This window comes from Abramis brama (genome assembly GCF_963993115.1).
Source record: "Abramis brama genome assembly, chromosome: 22".
Lineage (NCBI taxonomy): Eukaryota > Metazoa > Chordata > Actinopteri > Cypriniformes > Leuciscidae > Abramis > Abramis brama.
The window spans coordinates 8124315-8146136 of NC_139984.1; the positions used below are offsets into that span (position 1 = coordinate 8124315).

The 21822-nt window shown below is 41.1% G+C and overlaps 1 protein-coding gene across 3 annotated transcripts in view; it reads left to right on the plus strand.

Annotated features, from left to right (window-relative positions):
• The first annotated feature begins 975 nt into the window (after positions 1–975).
• The window catches only part of rbm10 (RNA binding motif protein 10), a 28763-nt gene continuing 7916 nt past the window's right edge, over positions 976–21822 (plus strand). For 2 of the 3 annotated variants that reach the window (XM_084099721.1, XM_084099722.1), the window contains exons 1-15: positions 976–1069; positions 1619–1692; positions 3433–3955; positions 4191–4379; positions 6848–6917; positions 11255–11328; positions 15800–15886; positions 18372–18432; positions 18531–18689; positions 18764–18924; positions 19035–19132; positions 19307–19394; positions 20473–20662; positions 20744–20829; positions 20945–21032. In XM_084099721.1, coding sequence (XP_083955847.1) covers positions 1676–1692; positions 3433–3955; positions 4191–4379; positions 6848–6917; positions 11255–11328; positions 15800–15886; positions 18372–18432; positions 18531–18689; positions 18764–18924; positions 19035–19132; positions 19307–19394; positions 20473–20662; positions 20744–20829; positions 20945–21032 — 1891 coding nt within the window. In that variant the 5' untranslated portion in view covers positions 976–1069; positions 1619–1675. Of the gene's footprint in view, positions 1070–1618; positions 1693–3432; positions 3956–4190; positions 4380–6847; positions 6918–11044; positions 11329–15799; positions 15887–18371; positions 18433–18530; positions 18690–18763; positions 18925–19034; positions 19133–19306; positions 19395–20472; positions 20663–20743; positions 20830–20944; positions 21033–21822 lie in introns of those variants that run through there. The other variant, XM_084099723.1, reaches the window with a different exon arrangement.

The window sequence follows — 21822 nt, forward strand, 5'->3', positions numbered from 1 at the left end:
AAAACCGAACACCTCAATATTGCAATTGACACAGCAGCCTCTTAAACATCTACAGGCCCTCAAGTCTCAGTTAAGCTCAAGTGCTCAAAAAGGACATAAGTAAACCAATATCCTTCTAAAAGGCCTCTTCCAGATATAACAGATATAGAATAATGGTAAGTATAGTTAAACAGCCTACTTGCACTGACATGCTGGTTTCAGCTGCAGTCTTTTCCTCATCTTAGAAATAAATCTGTAGCAGAAATAAACTGCTACAGAAAAGGCCTTTCAAAATGTAATTGCATTACTACTCATAATGTATCGGAGTAATATGGAAGCTTGTATCCGCCTCCACAGAACATAAAAAAAGTAATTGCGACTTTTTATCTCACAATTCTGACCCTTTTTCCTCATAATTGCATTTGCATATTGCACTTCTGCCTTTTTTCTCAGAATTGAGTGATTAATTCGCAATAGCGAGTTATAAAGTTAGAATTTGAACTAACTAGCACTTGAGTTGCCAAAAAGATACTTAAGTGATAACATTTACTCAAATACTTTACACCATGAGTTATACTTACTCAAAACTACACAGTACACACTGTTTTACTATAGTGAGTGAGATAGTAATGCGATATTGCAAAAGGGCGCATAGGGGGCGTTAGTGAGCAGCAGTTTTCTAGAACCTGCAACAACAACAAATGGGACACGATACCTTACACACACACACACTGCAAAGCTAATTCAAGACCGCAAGTACACGAGTGTGCCATTTCAGACACGGCCTGAATCTGAGTACGCTGCCCACGTGATCCCAACGTGCAGCTTTTTCAGCATCAGGTGTGGCCCCTTATAGTATGTCAATGTGCAACGAACAACATATGTTTCCATGTTTAGTGTTAGTAATGGTCACCTTATCTAACACATATTGTGCGTTTGTACGCCAGTGTGCTTTAAGCCAATCAGCGTGAGAGTTCTGTCCCCGCCTACCGGACTGAGGCCATCTTACACCGAGCTTTACTGTGAGTGAGGCGTCACGCATTTGCACTGTATCAGTTTCGGTGCTCGTGACGCTGCTGCTGTAACAGAGGTAAATGACTTCATGTTGTTATTATTATGCAATTAAAATACTGTAGTTTAAAAGTTCGTGTCTCGATGTGCTGGGTTTGGTGAGTGTCCGTGCCCTCTGGACTGAATCTGTCACACGCAGCTCTATTAAGCATATTTGCACGCTTTATTTGGTTACGCAGAGGTAGAGATTTTATTGACGGTTGTTGTTTATGTATTTATTAGATATAATTTTTTTCTATAGATCAGTGTAAGGCTCAGTTTAGCATTTGCATGACTGAACAGCCCTGCAGAAAGTATTGGATATCATTTCTGACAACGGCATTTCTGCCCTTTTGCAGTTTTTCCAAATGGCGTAAACCGTAAAGGGTACAAGAAACGACATGCAAACGAGTTTTTGGCTTCGGCCAATCCACGCGCGCGCACACACACACACACACACACACGCACTACTGTATCCGTCCTGCTGTGCCTGGCAGCTTAAAAAACAGTAAAAGTCAACATGATATCCATGTTTTTATGCATTATTTTAATAAATGTGATGGTTGATCTTTACATATGTTGCCAACAGTTGTAAATGAAGCAGGCAGAGGAAAAAGTGGGCGTTTCTGTCGACTTGCACTGAAGCATGGATTATGAGAGGAGGTAGGTCAAGTGTTCTTTTCTGTTTTTAATATGAATTTGCATTTAACCACTGGTCTGGATGGATTCATGCATAAATGTTCAGACCTTATTACATAACCTCATGCTGTCAGACTTGTTCAGTTTATTGTTAAATAGCCTATGCATGAACTGCTTTTTTGGTTTACAAAAGAATTTAGGTATGTAAATGCATGCAGGGAAGTATATTTAAGGTACTGCAGCTGGTCACCATTTTTCTCACCCTTTTAACATCACCTTTTTGCAACTTATTCAAATAGTACTGTTGTGTAATAGAAGGATTTACAAATATAGTGAGGTACAAATATTTCATGTTGTCTTTCAATTAAGAGGTCATAAAGCTTCATCGATAATAGCTAACTATACAAGAATTAGACAGATGGAAGTAGTTTTCAGATAAAATGTAACACTTCACGCTGTCACTGCTTTAAAATGTATGTCAACTACCACATGCTTGACAGTACATGATTGGTGGTTCTTGAGTTGGAGTAGAAGAGCATGTAGATTTAAAGGGATAGTTCCCCCCAAAATGAAAATTCTTTCATAAATTAGCACCCTCATGTTATTTCAAACCCGTAAGACTTCTGTTCATCTTTAGAACACAAATTAAGATCTTTTTGATGAAATCTGAGAGCTTTCTGTCCTTTCATTGACAGCTACACAACTGACACATTGTTTGACATTTCAAAAAGTTCATGAAGAGATCGTAAAACTGGTTTAGTCCAGAATTTTCTGAAGAGACATGATCACATTATATGATGAACAGATTGAATTTATGCTTTTATTAACATATAACCATTCATCAGCTCACATAATTTGTGGTAATTGGAAGCTCAAGCATGTTCACTTGATGTGCAAGAACCAACAAGGTTCATTCTCGTGTTACGCAGCACGTTTGAGCTTCTACAAGAACCAATGAGGTTCATTCTCGTTTTACGCAAGAGGTTTGTTCTCATGCGTCAAGCAGGTTCGGTATAGTTTCTGTTTATGTTCACTGATCAGTGTTTCAATGTGAATAAAAGCCTATATTCAATCTGTTCATCATATCAAGCGATCGAGTCTCTTCAGAAAATTTGGACTAAACTGCTTAAATCAAATATGGATTAGTTGAACTTTTTGAATCATCAAAGTGGTCGTTGTGTAGCTGTCTATGGATGGACAGAAAGCTCTCAGATTTAATCAAAAATATCTTAATTTGTGTTCCGAAGATGAACGAAAGTCTTACGGGTTTGGAATGACATGAAGGTGAGTAATTAATGACAACATTTTCATTCTTGGGTGAACTAACCCTTTAAAGGTGCAGTAAGTTATTTCTGAGAAACACTGTTGATATTTGAAATCAACACCCAAACAAGCACACCCCTACCCAAAAGAAACAAACCTGGGCCTTCATTACTCCACCACCAAAATTACAAACACACTAGGGGTGTCCAAACTTGGTCCTGGAGGGCCACTGTCCTGCAGAGTTTAGCTCCAACTTGCTCCAACTTGCATCAACACACCAGCCTGGAAGTTTCTAGTATGCTTAGTAAGACATTGATTAACTGGTTCAGGTGTGTTTAGTTGGGGTTGGAGATTAACTCTGCAGGACTGTGGCCCTCCAGGAGCAGGATTGGACACCCCTGCACTATGCAATACTGCAACACAGGCAACGACTTTATTTTTAACAGCGTTTTTCAGAAATCACTTTTAGTGCCTAAAACTTGCTCTTTTTCGATGCCCTAGGGGTGGTCGTGGTGACCGCATGGGCCGCTATGGGAAAGAGTCTGATGAACACGACTATAGGGACATGGACTATCGTGGCTATGGACAAGAAAATGGCTTGGGATTGAATAGCAGATTAACAAATGCAAGACAGCACGAGCGTGACAATAGTTTCGAAGGTGTGAGAGACTTTACCTCGGGCAATTTCTCGAATAATCGACCCGGATTCAGCCAAAAGGGGAACCGTGGATCCAAAGACAACAAACTTGGAAAAAGTCTGCTCCAAAGTCCCCCAAATCAGAACATCCTCTCAAGATTCCAGCAAGATGAAAAGAATTATGAATTTGAACCAGAGATTGATGCACATAGGAGAGATATGCAGACATTTAAATCAGGACAGAAAGTGTACCAGGAGGACCAAACGCCAGATGAAGGTGAAGAAAATGAGGACAACACTTGGGGCAGAGTTAGAGGACGGCACAACTCTCAGGGCGAATGCGGTGCTGAGGAAGACAAATATACCACACATCTTGGCCACAAACAAGTGAGTACAGTTGTCTATCCGAAACTGTTTTAGTTTTGTATGAATCATGATTACAGACAAAGGTATTGACTATTGAAATGAATTAAGTTGCTTAAGATTCTTAAATCGTAATTTGCTTTACTTGCCTTATATTGTTTATGCTCTAAACATTTTTACATATCTAAACATTTCTCTTGGAGATTAAAAAAAATTGAGAAGAGTAATATATAGGGGGAGGACTATCTTCCTGATTTAGGGTGTTCCTGACCAAGTCCAATCAGCTAGAGGCAAAATGAGAGATGGAAACTACCAGCATGCTCTGGAAATGAGCCAGGAGGAGCCAGAACCCCGTGACCAGGACTACAGGTCTGATACGGAGCCGGTCCAGAAACCCAGTAACGTTGTCATGCTGAGAATGCTTCCACCGAATGCAACCGCTAACGAGGTTTGTCAATATTTGTATTTATTGACTGACTATATAATTATATATTATATAATAACCAAACATCTGTTGCATACACTTGTGTCCTAACCAGACGTGTTGCGATGCGCGATAAAAAGGTATCTGGTCAATGTAAATCAGACTTTTTTTTCCAACCAGCCACGACGATGATACACACTGATTGTGTTTTAGAAATGGTTAGAACAACAACAACACACACGTGACAATGATAATCTCAGGTACTGATTATGTGCTTTATTTAATGTTAAATGAATTTGTTGTGAGTTTGAATATTTGTGCGACCTTAATAGCCATACTTAAAGCGACAATGGATAATTCACCTCAGATCTTCAAATGGAGACGAGTATTCATACTGTGAACAATCAAGTGTTTTCTATGACAAAGATTGATTTAGTTGAGAGTGCAGTGCTTTTGCGGAGAGACTCCGCTCACACGCTCTTCTGATTGGCTGTTTTTAAATCGATTTTGTTGCGTCCAATAGACAATTGCTTGTCACTGGAATCTTATTGCTTGTCACTGGAATCTTATTGCAGCGCGTCTGGTTAGAACATAGATACACAAGATACACATAGATGCATATACTGGACAAAATTATAAATGCAACACTTTTGTGTTTGCCCCCATTTTTCATGAGCTGAAAGATCTAAGACTTTTTCTATGTACACAAAAGGCCTATTTCACTCAAATATTGTTCACAAATCTGTCTAAATCTGTGTTAGTGAGCACTTCTCCTTTGCCGAGATAATCCATCCACCTCACAGGTGTGGCATATCAAGATGCTGATTAGACAGTATAATTATTGCACAGGTGTGCCTTAGGCTGGCCACAATAAAAGGCCACTCTAAAATATGCAGTTTTATCACACAGCACAACGCCACAGATGTCGCAAGTTTTGAGGGAGCGTGCATTTGGCATGCTGAATGCAGGAATGTCCACCAGAGCTGTTGCCCGTGAATTGAATGTTCATTTCTCTACCATAAGTCGTCTCCAAAGGTGTTTCAGAGAATTTGGCAGTACATCCAACCGGCCTCACAACCGCAGACCACGTGTAATCACACCAGCCCAGGACCTCCACATCCAGCATCTTCACCTCCAAGATCGTCTGAGACCAGCCACCCGGACAGCTGCTGCAACAATCGGTTTGCATAACCAAAGAATTTCGGCACAAACTGTCAGAAACCGTCTCAGGGAAGCACATCTGCATGCTCGTCTTCCTCATCGGGGTCTCGACCTGACTGCAGTTCATCGTCCTAACTGACTTGAGTGGGCAAATGCTCACATTCGATGGCGTCTGGCACTTTGGAGAGGTGTTCTCTTCATGGATGAATCCTGGTTTTCACTGTACAGGGCAGATGGCAGACAGGTTTGCTGATGTCAACGTTGTGGATCGAGTGGCCCATGGTGGCGGTGGGGTTATGGTATGGGCAGGCATATGTTATGGACAGTGAACACAGGTGCATTTTATTGATGGCATTTTGAATGTACAGAGATACCGTGACGAGATCCTGAGGCCCATTATTGTGCCACTCATCCACGACCATCACCTCATGTTGCAGCATGATAATGCACAGCCCCATGTTGCAAGGATCTGTACACAATTCCTGGAAGCTGAAAACATCCCAGTTCTTGCATGGCCAGCATACTCACCGGACATGTCACCCATTGAGCATGTTTGGGATCCTCTGGATCGGCGTATACGACAGCGTGTTCCAGGTCCTGCCAATATCCAGCAACTTCGCACAGCCATTGAAGAGGAGTGGACCAACATTCCACAGGCCACAATCAACAACCTGATCAATTCTATGCGAAGGAGATGTGTTGCACTGCGTGAGGCAAATGGTGGTCACACCAGATCCTGACTGGTTTTGGTTTACAGTAAAACTGCACATTTTAGAGTGGCCTTTTATTGTGGCCAGCCTAAGGCACACCTGTGCAATAATCATGCTGTCTAATCAGCATCTTGATATGCCACACCTGTGAGGTGGATGGATTATCTCTGCAAAGGAGAAGTGCTCACTAACACAGATTTAGACAGATTTGTGAACAATATTTGAGAGAAACAGGCCTTTTGTGTACATAGAAAAAGTCTTAGATATTTGAGTTCAGCTCATGAAAAATGGGGGCAAAAACAAAAGTGTTGCGTTTATAATTTTGTTCAGTGTAGAACACAAGATGATTACAAATTTCTCTGTGGCAGTTGTTATTTGCTTGCACTATAAAGTTCCATTGCGCATAGTACATAGTTTTTAGAAACTGGGGGATAGGTTAACATTTTCTGGTGTTAAATACACGGTATACTACAAATGATAGAGCTTTACTACTTGTATTTAACCTGGAGTATTTAGTCATCCAGCTATTAAAATACCCATTTTGGGCAAATGCCATATTTGAGGTCCTGCTATGAGGTTTGGTGTGTTGGTGTAGTTAAGTGTTTGTTGTTTGCTCTTTAGATTCGGGCTCGGCTGCAGGAGCAGGGGGTCCAGCCCAGGGAAGTCCGCCTCATGAGGAACAAGTCTACAGGTAAGCATGATCTAACAGGGGGGCTTCTTTGTACCCCAGACTGACTTCCAAGTCTCTCTTCCACTGCCTTTCATAACAAGCCTTAGCTCACTCTTGCGTCTGCCTAGTTCAGTGTGTTACTTCAGTACAGTCTCTGTCTTCTTTCTCACTTTCCTCCTGGTGTATTTGAGTTGAATGAAAAGGCTGCTTAGTACTGGTGTTTTGAAATCTTCAGGTGTATGTTTCCGTAACCCCCTGCACATCTTTTCATTTAAGCCATCACTTCTGATTGGTTCCTGTTCTGTATTGTGTATGACCATTTTCTTACCATACCCCTTGTCAGACTATTCTTAACCAGACAACATTCACATACACACTTGATACATCCACAAGGAACAGTAATGTATACACCTTCACACAAGCACAAACACATCTACTCCTAGTGCCAAGCTTGCCTCACATGTCTTTCCAGCCTTATCCCTCATTCACTTTGATTGCTCTTGTCCTGAAGTCTGTGGAAGATCTTGCACCTTGTATTGTGTAAGTATATTGCAATAGCTGTGTTGAGAGGATAAGTGTGGCTGACCATTACATGAGCAATTTTTGGCTTTTTTTGATGGGTATGAAAAGGTTTTGGAATTTTGTATCCTCAGTTAAAAGGGTGGACAAAGTAAGGTAAACACCATTTAAAAGTGTTTCATTTCTTCAGGCCCTTTAGTGCGTGTTGACTCTGGTAGTTCGGTTCTTTTGGTCTGGACCAAAAAAAGAAAATTATACATTAAGTCCCGGTTCGCTTAGCGTTCACACTGTCATTTTTAACACCAAACCTAAAGAACAGATTTTATGCTGTATATTTCATGACGGAACTTACCGAACATCCAATACAAAGCTGTGTTCTGGGATAAATCTGCTCGTTGTATGTTCATATTTTTTTTTACCAGTGTAGAACTCACAAAAAGCTTATAAAATGTGTAAAGACGTCAAAACAGCGGCAGGAATCCCTATGTTACACACACAAACAAAGATCTGTTGCAAGAAGACGCAACTGTGCCAAACTGTTATGGAGAACATCGCAACAAATATGAAGAGAAAAATATACTATACGATAAAAAACTATACGATGTATAGTTCAGTAAAACACATGTAAGGGATGATAATGTTCGTGTTTGTGATGTAAAATGAACGCACCAGGGTTCGAAAGAATCAAGTTGAGTGTGAAACCAGACCAGCGGTGTGGAGGAACAATCGCACTCGGACTCAGGCCGCAGCACACGTGCCCAGTGTAAAAACGCCCTCAGTCAAACCACCAGAGTTTGTTCTTTGGATCTCTGGATCTTTTCAGCGTCTCGGTCTGCTTGTTTGGTGCGCACCAGGGTTCAAATGGCAGTGTTCACACTTAATCAAATGAACCACACTAACAGAGCAATCGCACCAGAGTTCTTTCAAATGAACCAAACCTACCAAGTGTGAACAGCCTTAATTACACCACTACAAAGGTTAGTCACATTAGGTTAAGTCTATGTTCTAATGGGTTTACATTTGAAGAAAGCCAAGGGACACCAATAAATCTCAGAATTTAAAAATATATCTAGCTGTTAAATATTGTACATAATCCATAAAGATATAGGCAGCTGCATCTGATTGCTGTAATACATAGTTATATAACAGCGGACTAGGGCCCCCCTAAGAAGAAAACACTGTTGCCATATCCAGGAGTGATAATACCTGCAGAGATACAACTGAGAATGACTTCCTGAACAGCAGGAAGAGGTCAAATACCAAATGCCTTGCTGATTACCAGATGTAAATGTAATTGTAAACATCTTCTGTACGAGTTGTTCTGCTAAACGTTTCCCCCTGCTTCACACCTGGAAGAAGGGGAAGATTCTCTTCTTAAATTGTGCAGTATCCCACAACACACGGTTGAGGGCTTGTATGACAGCATTCCAAGAAGGACTAAAGCAGTGGCTCTTTTCCTGCATAGATCCCTGATATTAATGTATTATTAGGTGTTTCCTTTATTTTTTCCACCCTGTTTATGTGTCAGTGGCATGAAGGTATTTTGGAGAGAAGATTAAAGTTCTTAGCTATTGACTTTTAACGCATGTGGAACAGCTATTTACCGTAGTTTAGAGGTCAGTCAATTTAATTTGTATTAAAATGGTAATGGTTCAAGTATCATTTCTTTTTTTATCAATTAACTATAGCAATAAAACGTATTGTGCTTATGTTTTGTTTGCAGTAGGAAACAATGCATAGTGAACTGCTTGGAATGCCTTTTTCAAACAGCTTTAATCCCATGTGGGCAGTTTAGCCAGAGACCTTTGTTAAACACAGTCCTTTGGCAGTTCGGGCCGACTGATATTATTGACCTGTACTGTACCGCCTGGTGTTATATCAGACAAGCCTCATAAAAATTAGGTATTAATTAGACTTGTATATCAATTAGACTGGTAAATTTTGTGAATCAGAAAATTAAAAAATAAACTGTGTCCTAAAAGTTACATGTTAGATAACTATGTAATTGGTGTAAAGTAAAGCAGTTACTAAAGTATTTAATAATAATAATAAATAATATATACACATACCCACACTGCCATTGAAGAGTTTGGGTCAGTAGGATTTATTTCTCTTTTAATATTTATTTTATTTAATTTTATTCAGGAAGGACTTAAATTGATCACAAGTGACAGAAAAGACTTTTACATTGTTTCATAATAAAATCGATTTCAAATAGATGCTTTCCTTTGGAATTTTACTATTCATCAAAGAATCCTGAAAAAAAATGTACTGCAGTTTCCACAAAAATATTAAGCACAACTGTTTTCAACATTTATAATAATCAGAAATGTTTTTTGTGCTTAAAATCAGCATATTAGAATGATTTCTGAAGGATCATGTGACACTGAAGACTGGATGATGCTGTAAATTCAGCTTTAAAATGGATTTAATTTTTCATTTAATATTAATACAAAAAAGTATTTAACATTTCACAATATTGCTGTTTTAAAGGTGCTCTAAGCCAGGGGTGCCCAATCCTGCTCCTGCCGATCGACTGTCCTGCACAGTTCATCTCCAACCCTAATCAAACACACCTGCCTTTACTTTTCAAGTGATCCTAAAGACCTTAATTAGTTGCTTCAGGTGTGTTTGATTAGGGTTGGATATGAACTGTGCAGGACAGTCGATCGGCAGGAGCAGGATTGGGCACCCCTGCTCGAAGTGATGTCACACGTTTTTTAGGCCAAAACATTTTTTGTCACATACAGCAAACATCTCCTCACTATCCGCTAGCTGCCTGTCCCCTGAACACACTGTAAAAAACGTGGTCTCTGTAGACAGCCCGGGCTCCACAAATGGCAACAAAAACAAACTGGCCCAGCCTGGACCACGAAACATAACAAACAGTGTTCCAGCCAATGACCGACAAGAATGATTTGGGGGTGGGGGTTGTGGGGTTAGTGCATGTGCACATGAAGGGGGGTGTGGGATGTGGAGGAGAGAGAAGCATGAAGAGGGAAGTTAGCTAGAGGAGAGATGTCCTAGACAACGACTAACGTTAAAAATGTATATTCTTGAGAATTTTGATATGGCCGGCACACGACCAAATAGACAACGTTCCAATGAACAAATAACAAAGAATAGGGAAAAGGAGAAGTAACGTGAAGTCACGAATTTACATTGGAAAAGCGTTCAAAAGGTGGCGAGAACTCCGTCGGCAGAAGGGCTTCCAATCCGACATTCAGGTGGCTCTGTTTTTGCTGGACAGGAGGGTAAATCCAGTTTGGTTTTTCTAAATGGTTCATGACTGTTTCAGGAAGCACGGAGGGAGGGGGAGGAGACGGGATGAGGAGGAGGGAGGGAGGGTCGAGCTAGCCTCTGTTTTGTTTGACAATACTTCGAACGTCAACAAGAAGTGACTTCACCCAACATCGCTTGGAGCACCTTTAACTGTATTTTTGATCAAATAAATACAGCCTGAGTGCACAGAAGAGACTTTCAAAAAACCCAAACTTGTGAATGGTAGTGCATAATAATGGTTTTCAGATGTTAGGTTTTGTTGCTGAAACATCAGAAATCTAATAGACCTATAGTTTTGTCTGTACCCACATTTTCAAATTAATGTCCTGTGTGATTCTAGTTAAATTGACTGGTGTAAATAGCAGAGGGAGTTAAAAAGAGCCATCAGTTCTAGCAGTTTAAAGGCAGCAGTGTTATTATTGGTTAGAATACAGCTATACCTCTTTCTACCATCTCTCTGTCTCTCTCTTTCTCCCTCTCTGTCGATATGAAAACACTAACCCCTCACTGCGTTGTGTTGTTCTGTCATTGTGGCCCGGCGACGGCTGTGTCTCCAGGTCAGAGCAGAGGATTCGGCTTCGTCGAGTTTAATCACTTGCAGGAGGCCAGCCGCTGGATGGAGACCAACCAGGTCACTTCACACTGCACACACACATACACACTACAAGACCACACGTGTATGGATATATATGCCCTTTATAGCTGGATTCCTTATGATTTCACAGATTTCGCCATCTCTTAAGAATGAGGTCTGCCTGTTGCCATTCTAATAATATACAGTCTGTCTAGTACAAATATTTGACTGTGCAACTACTTGGGTATTTTCTGGAAATGCCCAAGCTTGATATAAATTCAACAGTATTGTCCCCCTGAAAGCTCAGTTTGTGTGTGTTGTCTCCCTTTTTCAGTTAGCTGCGAAGTGTCTCTTGGCAACCGTAAAATCCTAGTGTGAGACCTACCCTTTATTTTGTGTCTCTCTAGTTAAATCCTCATGGCTTTGAAATGTCAGAACCACTCGAGTTTCAAAAAGGGTTTGAGTTCCGGTAGTTAAGAGTTCCATGAGAATTTGAGCAGAATGTTCCTCTTACGTATCTTTTGAATTATTCAATTATTACCAGTGCATTCATAGATTATCTGATTTACTGAATATCAGTTTACATGAAAGCCAGGAAGAAGTCATAATAAAGTAATAGTCTGTGGCAGACACATTTGTTCAGAGGAACTTATGGTACACTTTTTACAGGGTCCCCTCCCCCCCAATCTACCTGTTGTAAACCTCCTTGCTGAATACTTGAGAACATCAGAATAAATTCTGGTCCACACTGCTGCTTATTCTGAGCAAGAACCCCACACTCAAACAGGAAGAATTGGTTTGACGGCCTTGTAAAGCCATTAACCACAATTTTGTTTTTGTATTGATGATGCCAAAAAAACTGACCCAAATAATGGTGCGGTTTCCTCCCCATACAATTCTACAGAAAACTCTGGCGAAAGCAGGAGAATTTATTGGTCAAAGCAGTCATATGATGTCACTGGTGCGGCAGCATGACTATAAAAGGGCACCTGCATTAAACGTCATCAACTTTGAGTTTTCTGATTGAAAACATGCAGGCATGTCTGGAGTGCCTGAAGGGCAGACTACTGTTCCACCATAATTTTCAATTTGTAAAGCTCTTTAAAAACAACCCAACTGAGGGGAGCATGTATTCAGTGTCCAGTCTCAAAGAGCTGGCGAAGACAACAGAAGAGAGTGAGGGAAGTTTATTGTTGGAACCATCTGCTCTATCAACATGTCTAACCCTCAGTCCTGCTTGGAGAAGAGTAGCAAAAGTACTTTCAGGAGATCCAGCTGGGAAAAACCTTCCAGTGGACACCGGGGAAGTGTGCCATCATATCTCGTCTACACTATTGGCTCTGAGTTAAAGCGTCAACGCCATGACGCAGCACCTCGTTCCCCTCTCAGAGAACTGGGTTACACGCGTAACCCTAAGACATTCCCTTTTGAGGGAACTCGACGCTGTGTCATGATGTTGACGCTATACCCACGAAGCCATACTAAACAAATGCCTGATCACCAGCTGTTCTTTGAATGAACTACAGTGAACCAAGCATAGTCCAAACCCAGGGTCTGAACCTAGAGTTGGCATGCAAGATGCATACCAAGGGACCAAGAGCTTTAGCACCTAGAGGTGCGGAACGTTCCGCAGCTCTGGTGCCTCCATCTAATAACTGTTAGGGACGCTTCAGAGACCAGACTGGTCCTAGGACCAAAGTTTAGTAGGTAATCTTCCTACCAGAGTCCCGAGGGGTACAGCTGACTAGGGAGGCTACAGCCTCCGCTGTGTCCACCGAACACTCCCTCTCTGGAAAAGGGCAGACTACTGCTCCACCACATTAGCCATTCCCAGTTTGTGAAGCTCATTAAAAGCAACCCAATCGAGGGGAGCATATATTCAGCATCCAGTCTCAAAGAGCTGACGAAGACTACAGATGAGAGTGAGGGAAGTTTAGTGTTGGAACCATCTGCTCTATCAACTGCGCGCTCTAACCCTCAGTCCTCCTTGGAGAAGAGTAGCAAAAGTACTTTCAGGAGATCCAGCTGGGAAAAACCTTCCAGTGGACACCGGGGAAGTGTGCCGTCATATCTCGTCTACACTGTCACCTCTGAGTTAAAGCTTCAGGGGGAGACAGACAGAGCCCCCCTTCTGTCAACTGCCCTTCACTAGGTGTCACTTAACAAAAAAAGAACTTGAAATACTTTTGCTGCCGATCCACCAGGGGACGCTCTGTTTAAACCTGCCCTCTAGGGAAGTGTGCAGACCACCCCTCTGCAATGTAGTCCATACCTCGGCTAATGATTGCTTATTCTCATCGTGACTTCAGCAAGGAAACATCCTGACACTGCAAAAGTAGGTAATCTTAGGTAGTAGGTACACTATAGGTACACTGTCAATTCACCCATTCCTCGCAGACTCCAAGGACGCATGCCAACATAGTTCATGTCCACACTGCCGGGGCTGAAGGACACTAAACAAGAAAGGGGATTAACTTTTTTAAGGCTGCAGACTAAACCCTCGCCTCTCTGAACCTCTTGAAAACTGTATCAACGGTCTATCAAGAGTCCAGAGGGAGAGACCGGGGTGTTAAGGGGAAAGGATTTCTCCCCCTCCTTTATCCCCAAAATGTTAAACCACAGACGCCTCTCCATGGAAACCATCACAGCCATAGAATGACCGATGGCACAGGCCATCTGCTTGGTGGCATGGAGGACGAGATCTGTGGCTCTGCGGTGCTCCAGGACTGCCTCTGGAGACAGTCCCTCCCCTTGGTCCAGGTGCTTCAGAAGGTCGGCCTGGTAATCCTGCATAATTGCCGTAGTGTGCAGTGCTCCAAGGGCCTGACCTGCCGTTGCATAGGACTTGGGAAGATCTGGAAAGGCATAGAGGGCAAGACCGGTGCCTTCAGAGAAGACTTGGGAGAGATAGCTTGAAAGTGCCTCTTCAACCTGGGGCATCTTCTCATATCTGTGCTCACATAGCCCCTCTATGTTCGAATAATTTGACGTGATGGAGGTGACTATGCGAGCTGAATTCCCAATGATCTCAATACCTTACTATGGAGATCAAGGAGAAACAATCCATACCATGAGGTGCCGATTCCTGGCTCTCAGCGAAGAGAGCCGAGCAAGAGCAGCAGAGCTCCTCAAGAGCTGAACCAAGCGTGCTTTGGTCCCAAACAGATGAAACGGAGTTTATGTATGTCATCCACTGTAATAAATCGGGGACACGGTGAAACACAACTTCTTAATTTTTTTTCTTTTTTAGCTTTAGTTTCTTTATTTTATTTTTCTTTTAAACAAATTAACACACAAACTTTTTCTCTTTCTCACACACACAAACAAAGTGCCTTCTTAAAGACAAAGAAGCTGTTGACTTTTAATGCAGGTGCCCTTTTGTAGTCATGCCCGCGAACCAGTAATATTATATGACTGCCGTGGCCAATAACATTGGCGTGATTTCACACGTTTCAGACAACTGCGCACACTGAAGATATTCCCATAGTGTCAACACCATGTCTCAGCGTCGAAAGGGCAATGTAGAGTTAAACTGGGATTTCTGTCTGCACAGAGGTAATAACTACCTATTATTTCACATTAAAGAAGTTACATTAACTGTGTACTTGCTGCTAATTTATTGCTACGAGCCTCGCAGAATTGGGCAAATTCACTGGTTTGTTGTTCATTAAATGTGCTGTAGCAGCCCAATACCTTGTAAACCACACTTTATTTCATGCTGTGCACCCTGATGTCTGGTATTTGTCTAGCAGCCAGGCAGTCAGATTAGAAATTGATGATTTCAGCCAGTGCTTGCCATTTTTGCATGTAGCAGATCGTTCATGAATGGACTGTGTGGGGTCCCCACTAGCCTAGATCTTGATTTTATAAAGGCTAATGTTAGTTAATGTTATTTCTGTTTTATTTGTGGGTACGAAGGGGTGCCATACACAAGCATGGAGTCATGTTGTTTGTATTTATTTATCAGGCCTCTAAAGTGCCCAAAATTGGGTAATTGAATAGTTGCTGTTTTTCTTTAAGTATTCAGTTACATTTAAGGATATTTTCTTAATGCCAGTAACTCAAATGAGGGGAGTTGTCAGCATTTTTTTTTTTTACGCATTGAGGTCCTTAAGGATTTATTTTTGGCTCAGGTACAGTAATACGTTCAAGTCTTTATTCTATGTGTCCTGTCATCGCTGTATGAATTTGCTTTTGTGATCTTCTGTCTGGATGTTTTATTTGTGGCTTAATGTGGGTGGGCAGGAGTGAGCGTGACACTTTTTTTTTTGGTTCCCCTGAATGGGGGAGGTTGAGGCTTTTGGCCAGAGAGGGTGTCCGCAAACGCTCTCTCACATGCAGGCCGGCGCGTCTTTCTGAGTCCTCTCTAGCTGATGGTGATATCTGACTTCCTCTCTCTCTTTTATCCAGTCTTCTCCTCCCCTCTTGTGTTGAGATGAGGTCTCAAGTGTGCCAATTCCACCCTGAAAATGATATTTACCCTCTTTTATTCTGTTGTCCCCTCTCTTCTTCTGTGTCTCACTTTCAGAGCGTGCTCACTATTTTGGGACAGCGAGTATCTATGCACTACAGCGACCCAAAGCCCCGTGCAAATGAAGACTGGCTCTGCAATAAGGTAACTTTCTTAATGTTCTTTACTTCAATAATTAAAGAATTATGTTAAATTAAGTCTTAGTCTTAGTGTACCTTAAAAGGATAGTTCACCTTTAAAATGAAAATTGACATCATTTACTCACCCTGGTGTTGTTCTAATGCAGTATGCCATTTATTGGGCCACAAAAGAAGAATTGTTAAAAAATAACCCGCTCGTTCTCGTCCATATGCTGGCAGTGAGTAGTGACCAGCAGCAAGCTTTTTAAAAAAATAGGCAATGTGTCACAGAATGATCCAGTACAACACTTCATATAATACAAGTATCGCGAATCTTGATATACCGGTATTGATGATGATCATTATATTTAAAAAATGAAATCTCGTTATCAGTTTAATTAAGCGTGTTGCAATATACCGGTATTGGCGATAACCATAATATTTAAAATGAATAGAACACATATAATATGATGTAAATAATCCAGTGCCAGTATCTGGTTGACATCCCAATGTACAGTAGGTGGTGGTATTGTACACCAACGATAGTTTCCTCCTGTCATAAAACACAAGTAGCGTGCGTATCGGACTGAATTCATTTCGATTGATGAATCCGAACGTAGTGTTTACATGAACGCTAAACGTGATCAGGTTGATGTGCGCATTTACAGTATATGTAACAAGCTTCAAATCTGAATATATTTTTTGACGTGCACACTGCACAAATATACTGAGTTTCCGCATAACCATTTTCCTACATCGTTTTTTTTATTATTATTATTTAACCGCAGACTTAATATTTATCCATTTCTGGTCATAATTTGAAGTAAATGAGCACATGAACCGTTGTGCCGTGCTGCTTATATTTATCATCTCTCGTCTGTGGATGAGAATCTGAAGCAAGGACTGGTGGGACGTTGTCCTGCACCACTTCACATTTGCTGAGTGAAAGGAGAATTTTAGAATGACGGGACACTCATTTATACGACACTTTATTCAACAGGAAGAACAGCTCGTTCAGCGTGTCATATATCGTGACACAATTTCAACGTCATTGCACATGCGCTGTCCTTTCAGTTTCGGTTTTCAATTCGATCAAGTGTTTACATGTTCTCTCTATCAGATTAGAAAAGGAATAAACCACCCCTTTCAATCGAATCGAAATCTCATTCGGATCGAGCTCAATCGGATCGATTAAGGTGTTTACATGAAGGCTTTTTAGTCCGAATTAGGCATCAATCCGATTACAAACGGATTATTTGGTTGCATGTAAACGTAGCCACTGATAGACCATGTGGAAAAAACATCCTCATAATGGTGCAGTTCTATCCCCAAACAATTGCATAGAAAACTCTGGAGACTTAGACCACATTAAATAATTATATATTTAATGTGCTCTGTGTATGTGCGTTGATCAGTGTTTATGTGAAAAGCGAAGTGATTGTGTCTCTTCAGAGGACTTGTTTAAAACTGCTCAATTCACATAGATTACTTTTACAAATTTTTGAAGTAAACGTAAGTCATCCGGGTTTGGAACGACACAAAGCCGAGTATATATGATGATCAGAGCCGGACAGTAACGGAGTACATTTACTTGAGTACAGTACTTAAGTACAATTTTGAGGGATCTGTACTTTACTCGAGTATCATTTTTGGGGAGTACTCATGACTTTACTCAAGTACATTTGAGAGGCAAATATTGTACTCTTTACTCCACTACATTTCTATCCATAACTGTGAGTACCCGTTACTTCTAAAAAAAACAATAAAAAAAAGGAAAAAAGAAACATCTCGGAAACCCTCAATTTGTTGTTTCCCTCTCAAATGTGATTGGATTGTGCAGGCGCCACAGCTTTCCGCCAAAGTCAACTCCATGGTCAGATTTAGATAAGAGACGAAACAATGGATGAAGGTCCATCCCGGGAGTATTTTTTTTCCCAGGATGGTAGGGGAAGACTCATGAATATTCATTAGGGAAGTCATCCCTGATTGGTCTTAACCCCAGTGACGGGTAGGTTTAGGGGTGGGGTTAGGGGTAGGTCATCAGACCAATCAGGGATGACTTCCCTAATGAATATTCATGAGTCTTCCCCTACCATCCTGGGGAAAAAAAATATCGCATCCCGAACCCGTGGCCCCAGCTCGCCGGACTATTTCAATTTTCTGAACAAGTTAATGATAGTTTTCGCTTCAAGTGTTTGCCAATGTAAGCACTGTGGCAGTAGTAATGCAATATTTAGAAAATGTACTCTTGTACTCTTGATACTCAAGTACGTTTAAAAACAAGTACTTTAGTACTTTTACTTAAGTAGACATCTGACTGTAGTACTTTTACTTGTACTTGAGTAAAATTTAGCAAGGGGTATCTGTACTTTTACTCAAGTAATGAAGCTGTGTACTCTGTCCGCCTCTGATGATGATAGAATTGTCATTTTTGATGAACTATCCCTTTAAGTGAACAAATACTTCTAAGTGATATAGTTGTCTTCCGAAACATGTGTTTTGATTGGCAGTGTGGAGTGCAGAACTTCAAACGAAGAGAAAAGTGTTTCAAATGCGGAGTTCCAAAATCAGGTGTGAATGGAAATGAATTTGTTGCAGTTCCTTTGCTCCAAATGGTAAAAACATGAATATTAATGTAAGTTCTTGCACATATGACTCTTTCCTTTCAGAGGCTGAGCTGAAACTCCTTCAGGTGCCAAAGAGTTTACCTTTGGGGCAGTTAAAGGACTCAGCTCAGGGTTTACTCCCCCTTCCCATCATATACCAGACAGCATCTCCACTTCTCAACTTAAGTTCCTCATCCCAGGCTGCCGAGGTGGCCAATGACAGTAGGTCATACACGCGTTTAACACTTTTACTTTAGGGTAAGACAGTGTTTACATCTGTGTTCACATCTCTTCAGCTCTGATCCTGCGTAATCTGGGACCCCATACGACACTAGAGGCCATTTTATCCGCTTTGGCCCCGTTTGCTACTCTCTCTCCTTCAAATGTTCGGCTTATCAAAGACAAACAGACACAGCTCAACCGAGGGTTTGCTTTTCTGCAGCTCACTACTATCGTGGTAAGACAGCGACTCTACTTGCAAATGGCATCTGCTTGTATGTGTTGTGGCCACAACTCCCCAACAAAACGTGTGAGACTAACACAAACAGGTATTGTGTCATGTTTTAGGAAGCTTCACAGCTGCTTCAGATCCTCCAGTCCCTGCAGCCTCCTCTCTCTATCGACGGCAAGCTCATCTCTGTAGAGTTTGCCAAGGGCTCCAAACGGTACGAGTTCATGCTTTTCTAATACTGATCCTGCAGCGTTACACTGATGTCATGGTTGTGTAATAGGAAAACGCAGCACAGCCACACATTTGAGTGTTCACTGATCACATTATTACTGTAATGCTTTACATGTATGTTATACAGTTTTGTGAGTGTTCTCCCTCTCTCTCTCAGAGATGTTTTTCTGGCAGATGGGAGTCGGGTGAGTGTGGCGACCGTAGCGAGCACAGCTATAGCTGCAGCTCAGTGGGCCGTCACTCAGGTACACACAGCACAGGGAAATGGCTTGATTAACAGCATAAAGACTCATGCAGGAAATTATTAACTCTAGGATCTTCAATTAGTGATAACGAATGTGCACCCAAGGTGTAAACGCGGCCATGTTGCAAAGCAGATTGAATTGATATAAATTTTTCCACTTAAACCACAGTTACAATTGTCAAGGTTTTGGACTGAAAAATGCTCTTGTGTTGAAATTGTTGAAAGTCACTGTTACTAGTTCAAAACTTGCATAACAAAGGGGAAAAATCTGTGATGTGTAACTAATGTCATAAACAAACGATTTAATAGCCACACGAACTGAATGAGTCTCAACCAATCAAATAATTTTTGTATTAAAATTTTGAATATTACCACAATAATAACTAGTGATGCACCTGGAAATATTTGGCTGAAAATGAATTTTTGGTTTTGGCAAAAACATTTTTAAGTCTGAAATCATTGATCGAAAAAGTGATGTTTAATTACGTTTATTCAAGCATGAATGAACATCAGAAGGTTTATTTAAAGAAACAGTGCAACCAACTTACAGAAATGTAATCACTCAATCAGTGTTTCAACCGCAGAAAGATGTGGATAAAATAGTAATACATTTACCTCAGGAAAAGCATTCAGTGCCCATAAATTCATTAGTTATCTAGAAAAATGTACTCTATAGAAGAGCATTTTGATAAATATACTGTATGCAGTATATTACATATTCATTATATTTTTACTTAACCTGTTTTCATAATTTTTTTCAATGTTTGTTTGAATAAATCTCTTGAAAACAAGCTATTTCAGCCATCATTTAAATATTTATATTTCACCAACAAATTGGAGTAGAAAAATAATAAGTTGGTATAAAAACTGCCTTATGTGCAACCTAAATGTTTATAAACGGCTCATATTTTATTTCAGTGTTGGGTTATCAAATACATTTGAAAAAATTATTGATTTTTAAACTTTTCAGTTTTCAGCCAAATGAAAACGCTCAGGTTTCTGTTTTGCAAAAAAAAAAAGAAAAAAAAAGTGTGTTCCTTCTTTAACACACTCTGCCAAATGTCTGGTTGTTGTTCCAGACGGCACAGCTCTCGGGTGCAGCTGCGAGTGGAGATTTCAGTGTGCACCAGCAGGGGGCAGCAGCTGTGTTTGGGCAGGAGGCTGTGCTGGGTGTCAGTGCAGAGGCACAACCCTTTAAAGGGCCAGCGGCTGCGGGACTGACTAGCCACACTTTATTAGGCACTCCTGGCGGAGGAACTTCCTCCACAGGTAAAACTACAGCTCAGTTGCATCTGCTTTCAGCCTGTGGGTCTTTTATTGTAGTAAGTGTGAATGTGTTTTCCACCATAGGAGAAACAGGTGCTACCTCCTTATTGGCACTCACAGCATCCCATACCCAGCTTGTTGCAACGTCAACCTCCACACAGGCCAACCAGGTAGAGTTCTGTTTTTTTATTCATTATATGATTTGCTTTGTTACTATCAAAATTCTAATTGTCTAAAAAGCACTAATTGTCTGTCTGTACACCCCGTGTGTGTGTCTGTGCAAAGGCCCAGGTGGAGATCATTGGGAAACCTCAGCCTGCTACACCGAACCAGCCTGCCACACCTGGAACTGCTCTGGAGTGCCAGCAGTACCGTAAGCACACAGCCCAAAACATTAAAGTGCTCCTGTTATGTTTTTTCAAAGGCTCCTAATTTCGTCTCCTACAACAGGTTTACATGCGTCCAAGTAAAAAAAAAAAAAAAAAAAACTTGAATTTTCTCATAATATACATTGCAGCATCACATCTTTTCTCACTGTCTCTGAAACGGTTTGATAAAATATTCTGTCTCTCTCAATCCCTCCTTCACAAGAGCAGTCTGATTGGTCAGATAGCTCAGTCTGTTGTGATTGACAGGGTTCGTACGGGTGCTTGAAATCCTTAAATGCTTGAATTTCACAACAAATACCTGTCTGACTGAATAGTTAGTTTATTAAATGGAGAAATAAAATGTAGCCCTTCAGATACAGAGCGATTTGCGCAGAGCAAAAGTAGGCGGAGTTTTCATTTTGATTTCCGCGCTTGTTTGGATGCCCCGTTTTAATTGGCCACGTGGGTAATCGTCACAGATCGCAGCGGCAAAAGTTGAACTATTTTTAACTTTGACCGTGCCGTGCGCGAGCTCGTCAATGCTGCGCTCTGCTTTGGTCGTCGTCCTCGCGCGGCGCAAGCCATTGAAATAAATGGGTTTCATTGCACAGCGCATTCCGCGTCCTGTCTGAAAGGGCCATTAGTGACTGAGAGTACTTGGTATGATAATGTAATGTTAGTATTGCATGTCCGTTATGGCACGTTCATTTGTGGAATATGCAGTGAACATAGCCAAAGTTACAGCACAGTAACTGTAACGTTAACTACCCGCAACATAAAACTCCAAACGTTTAG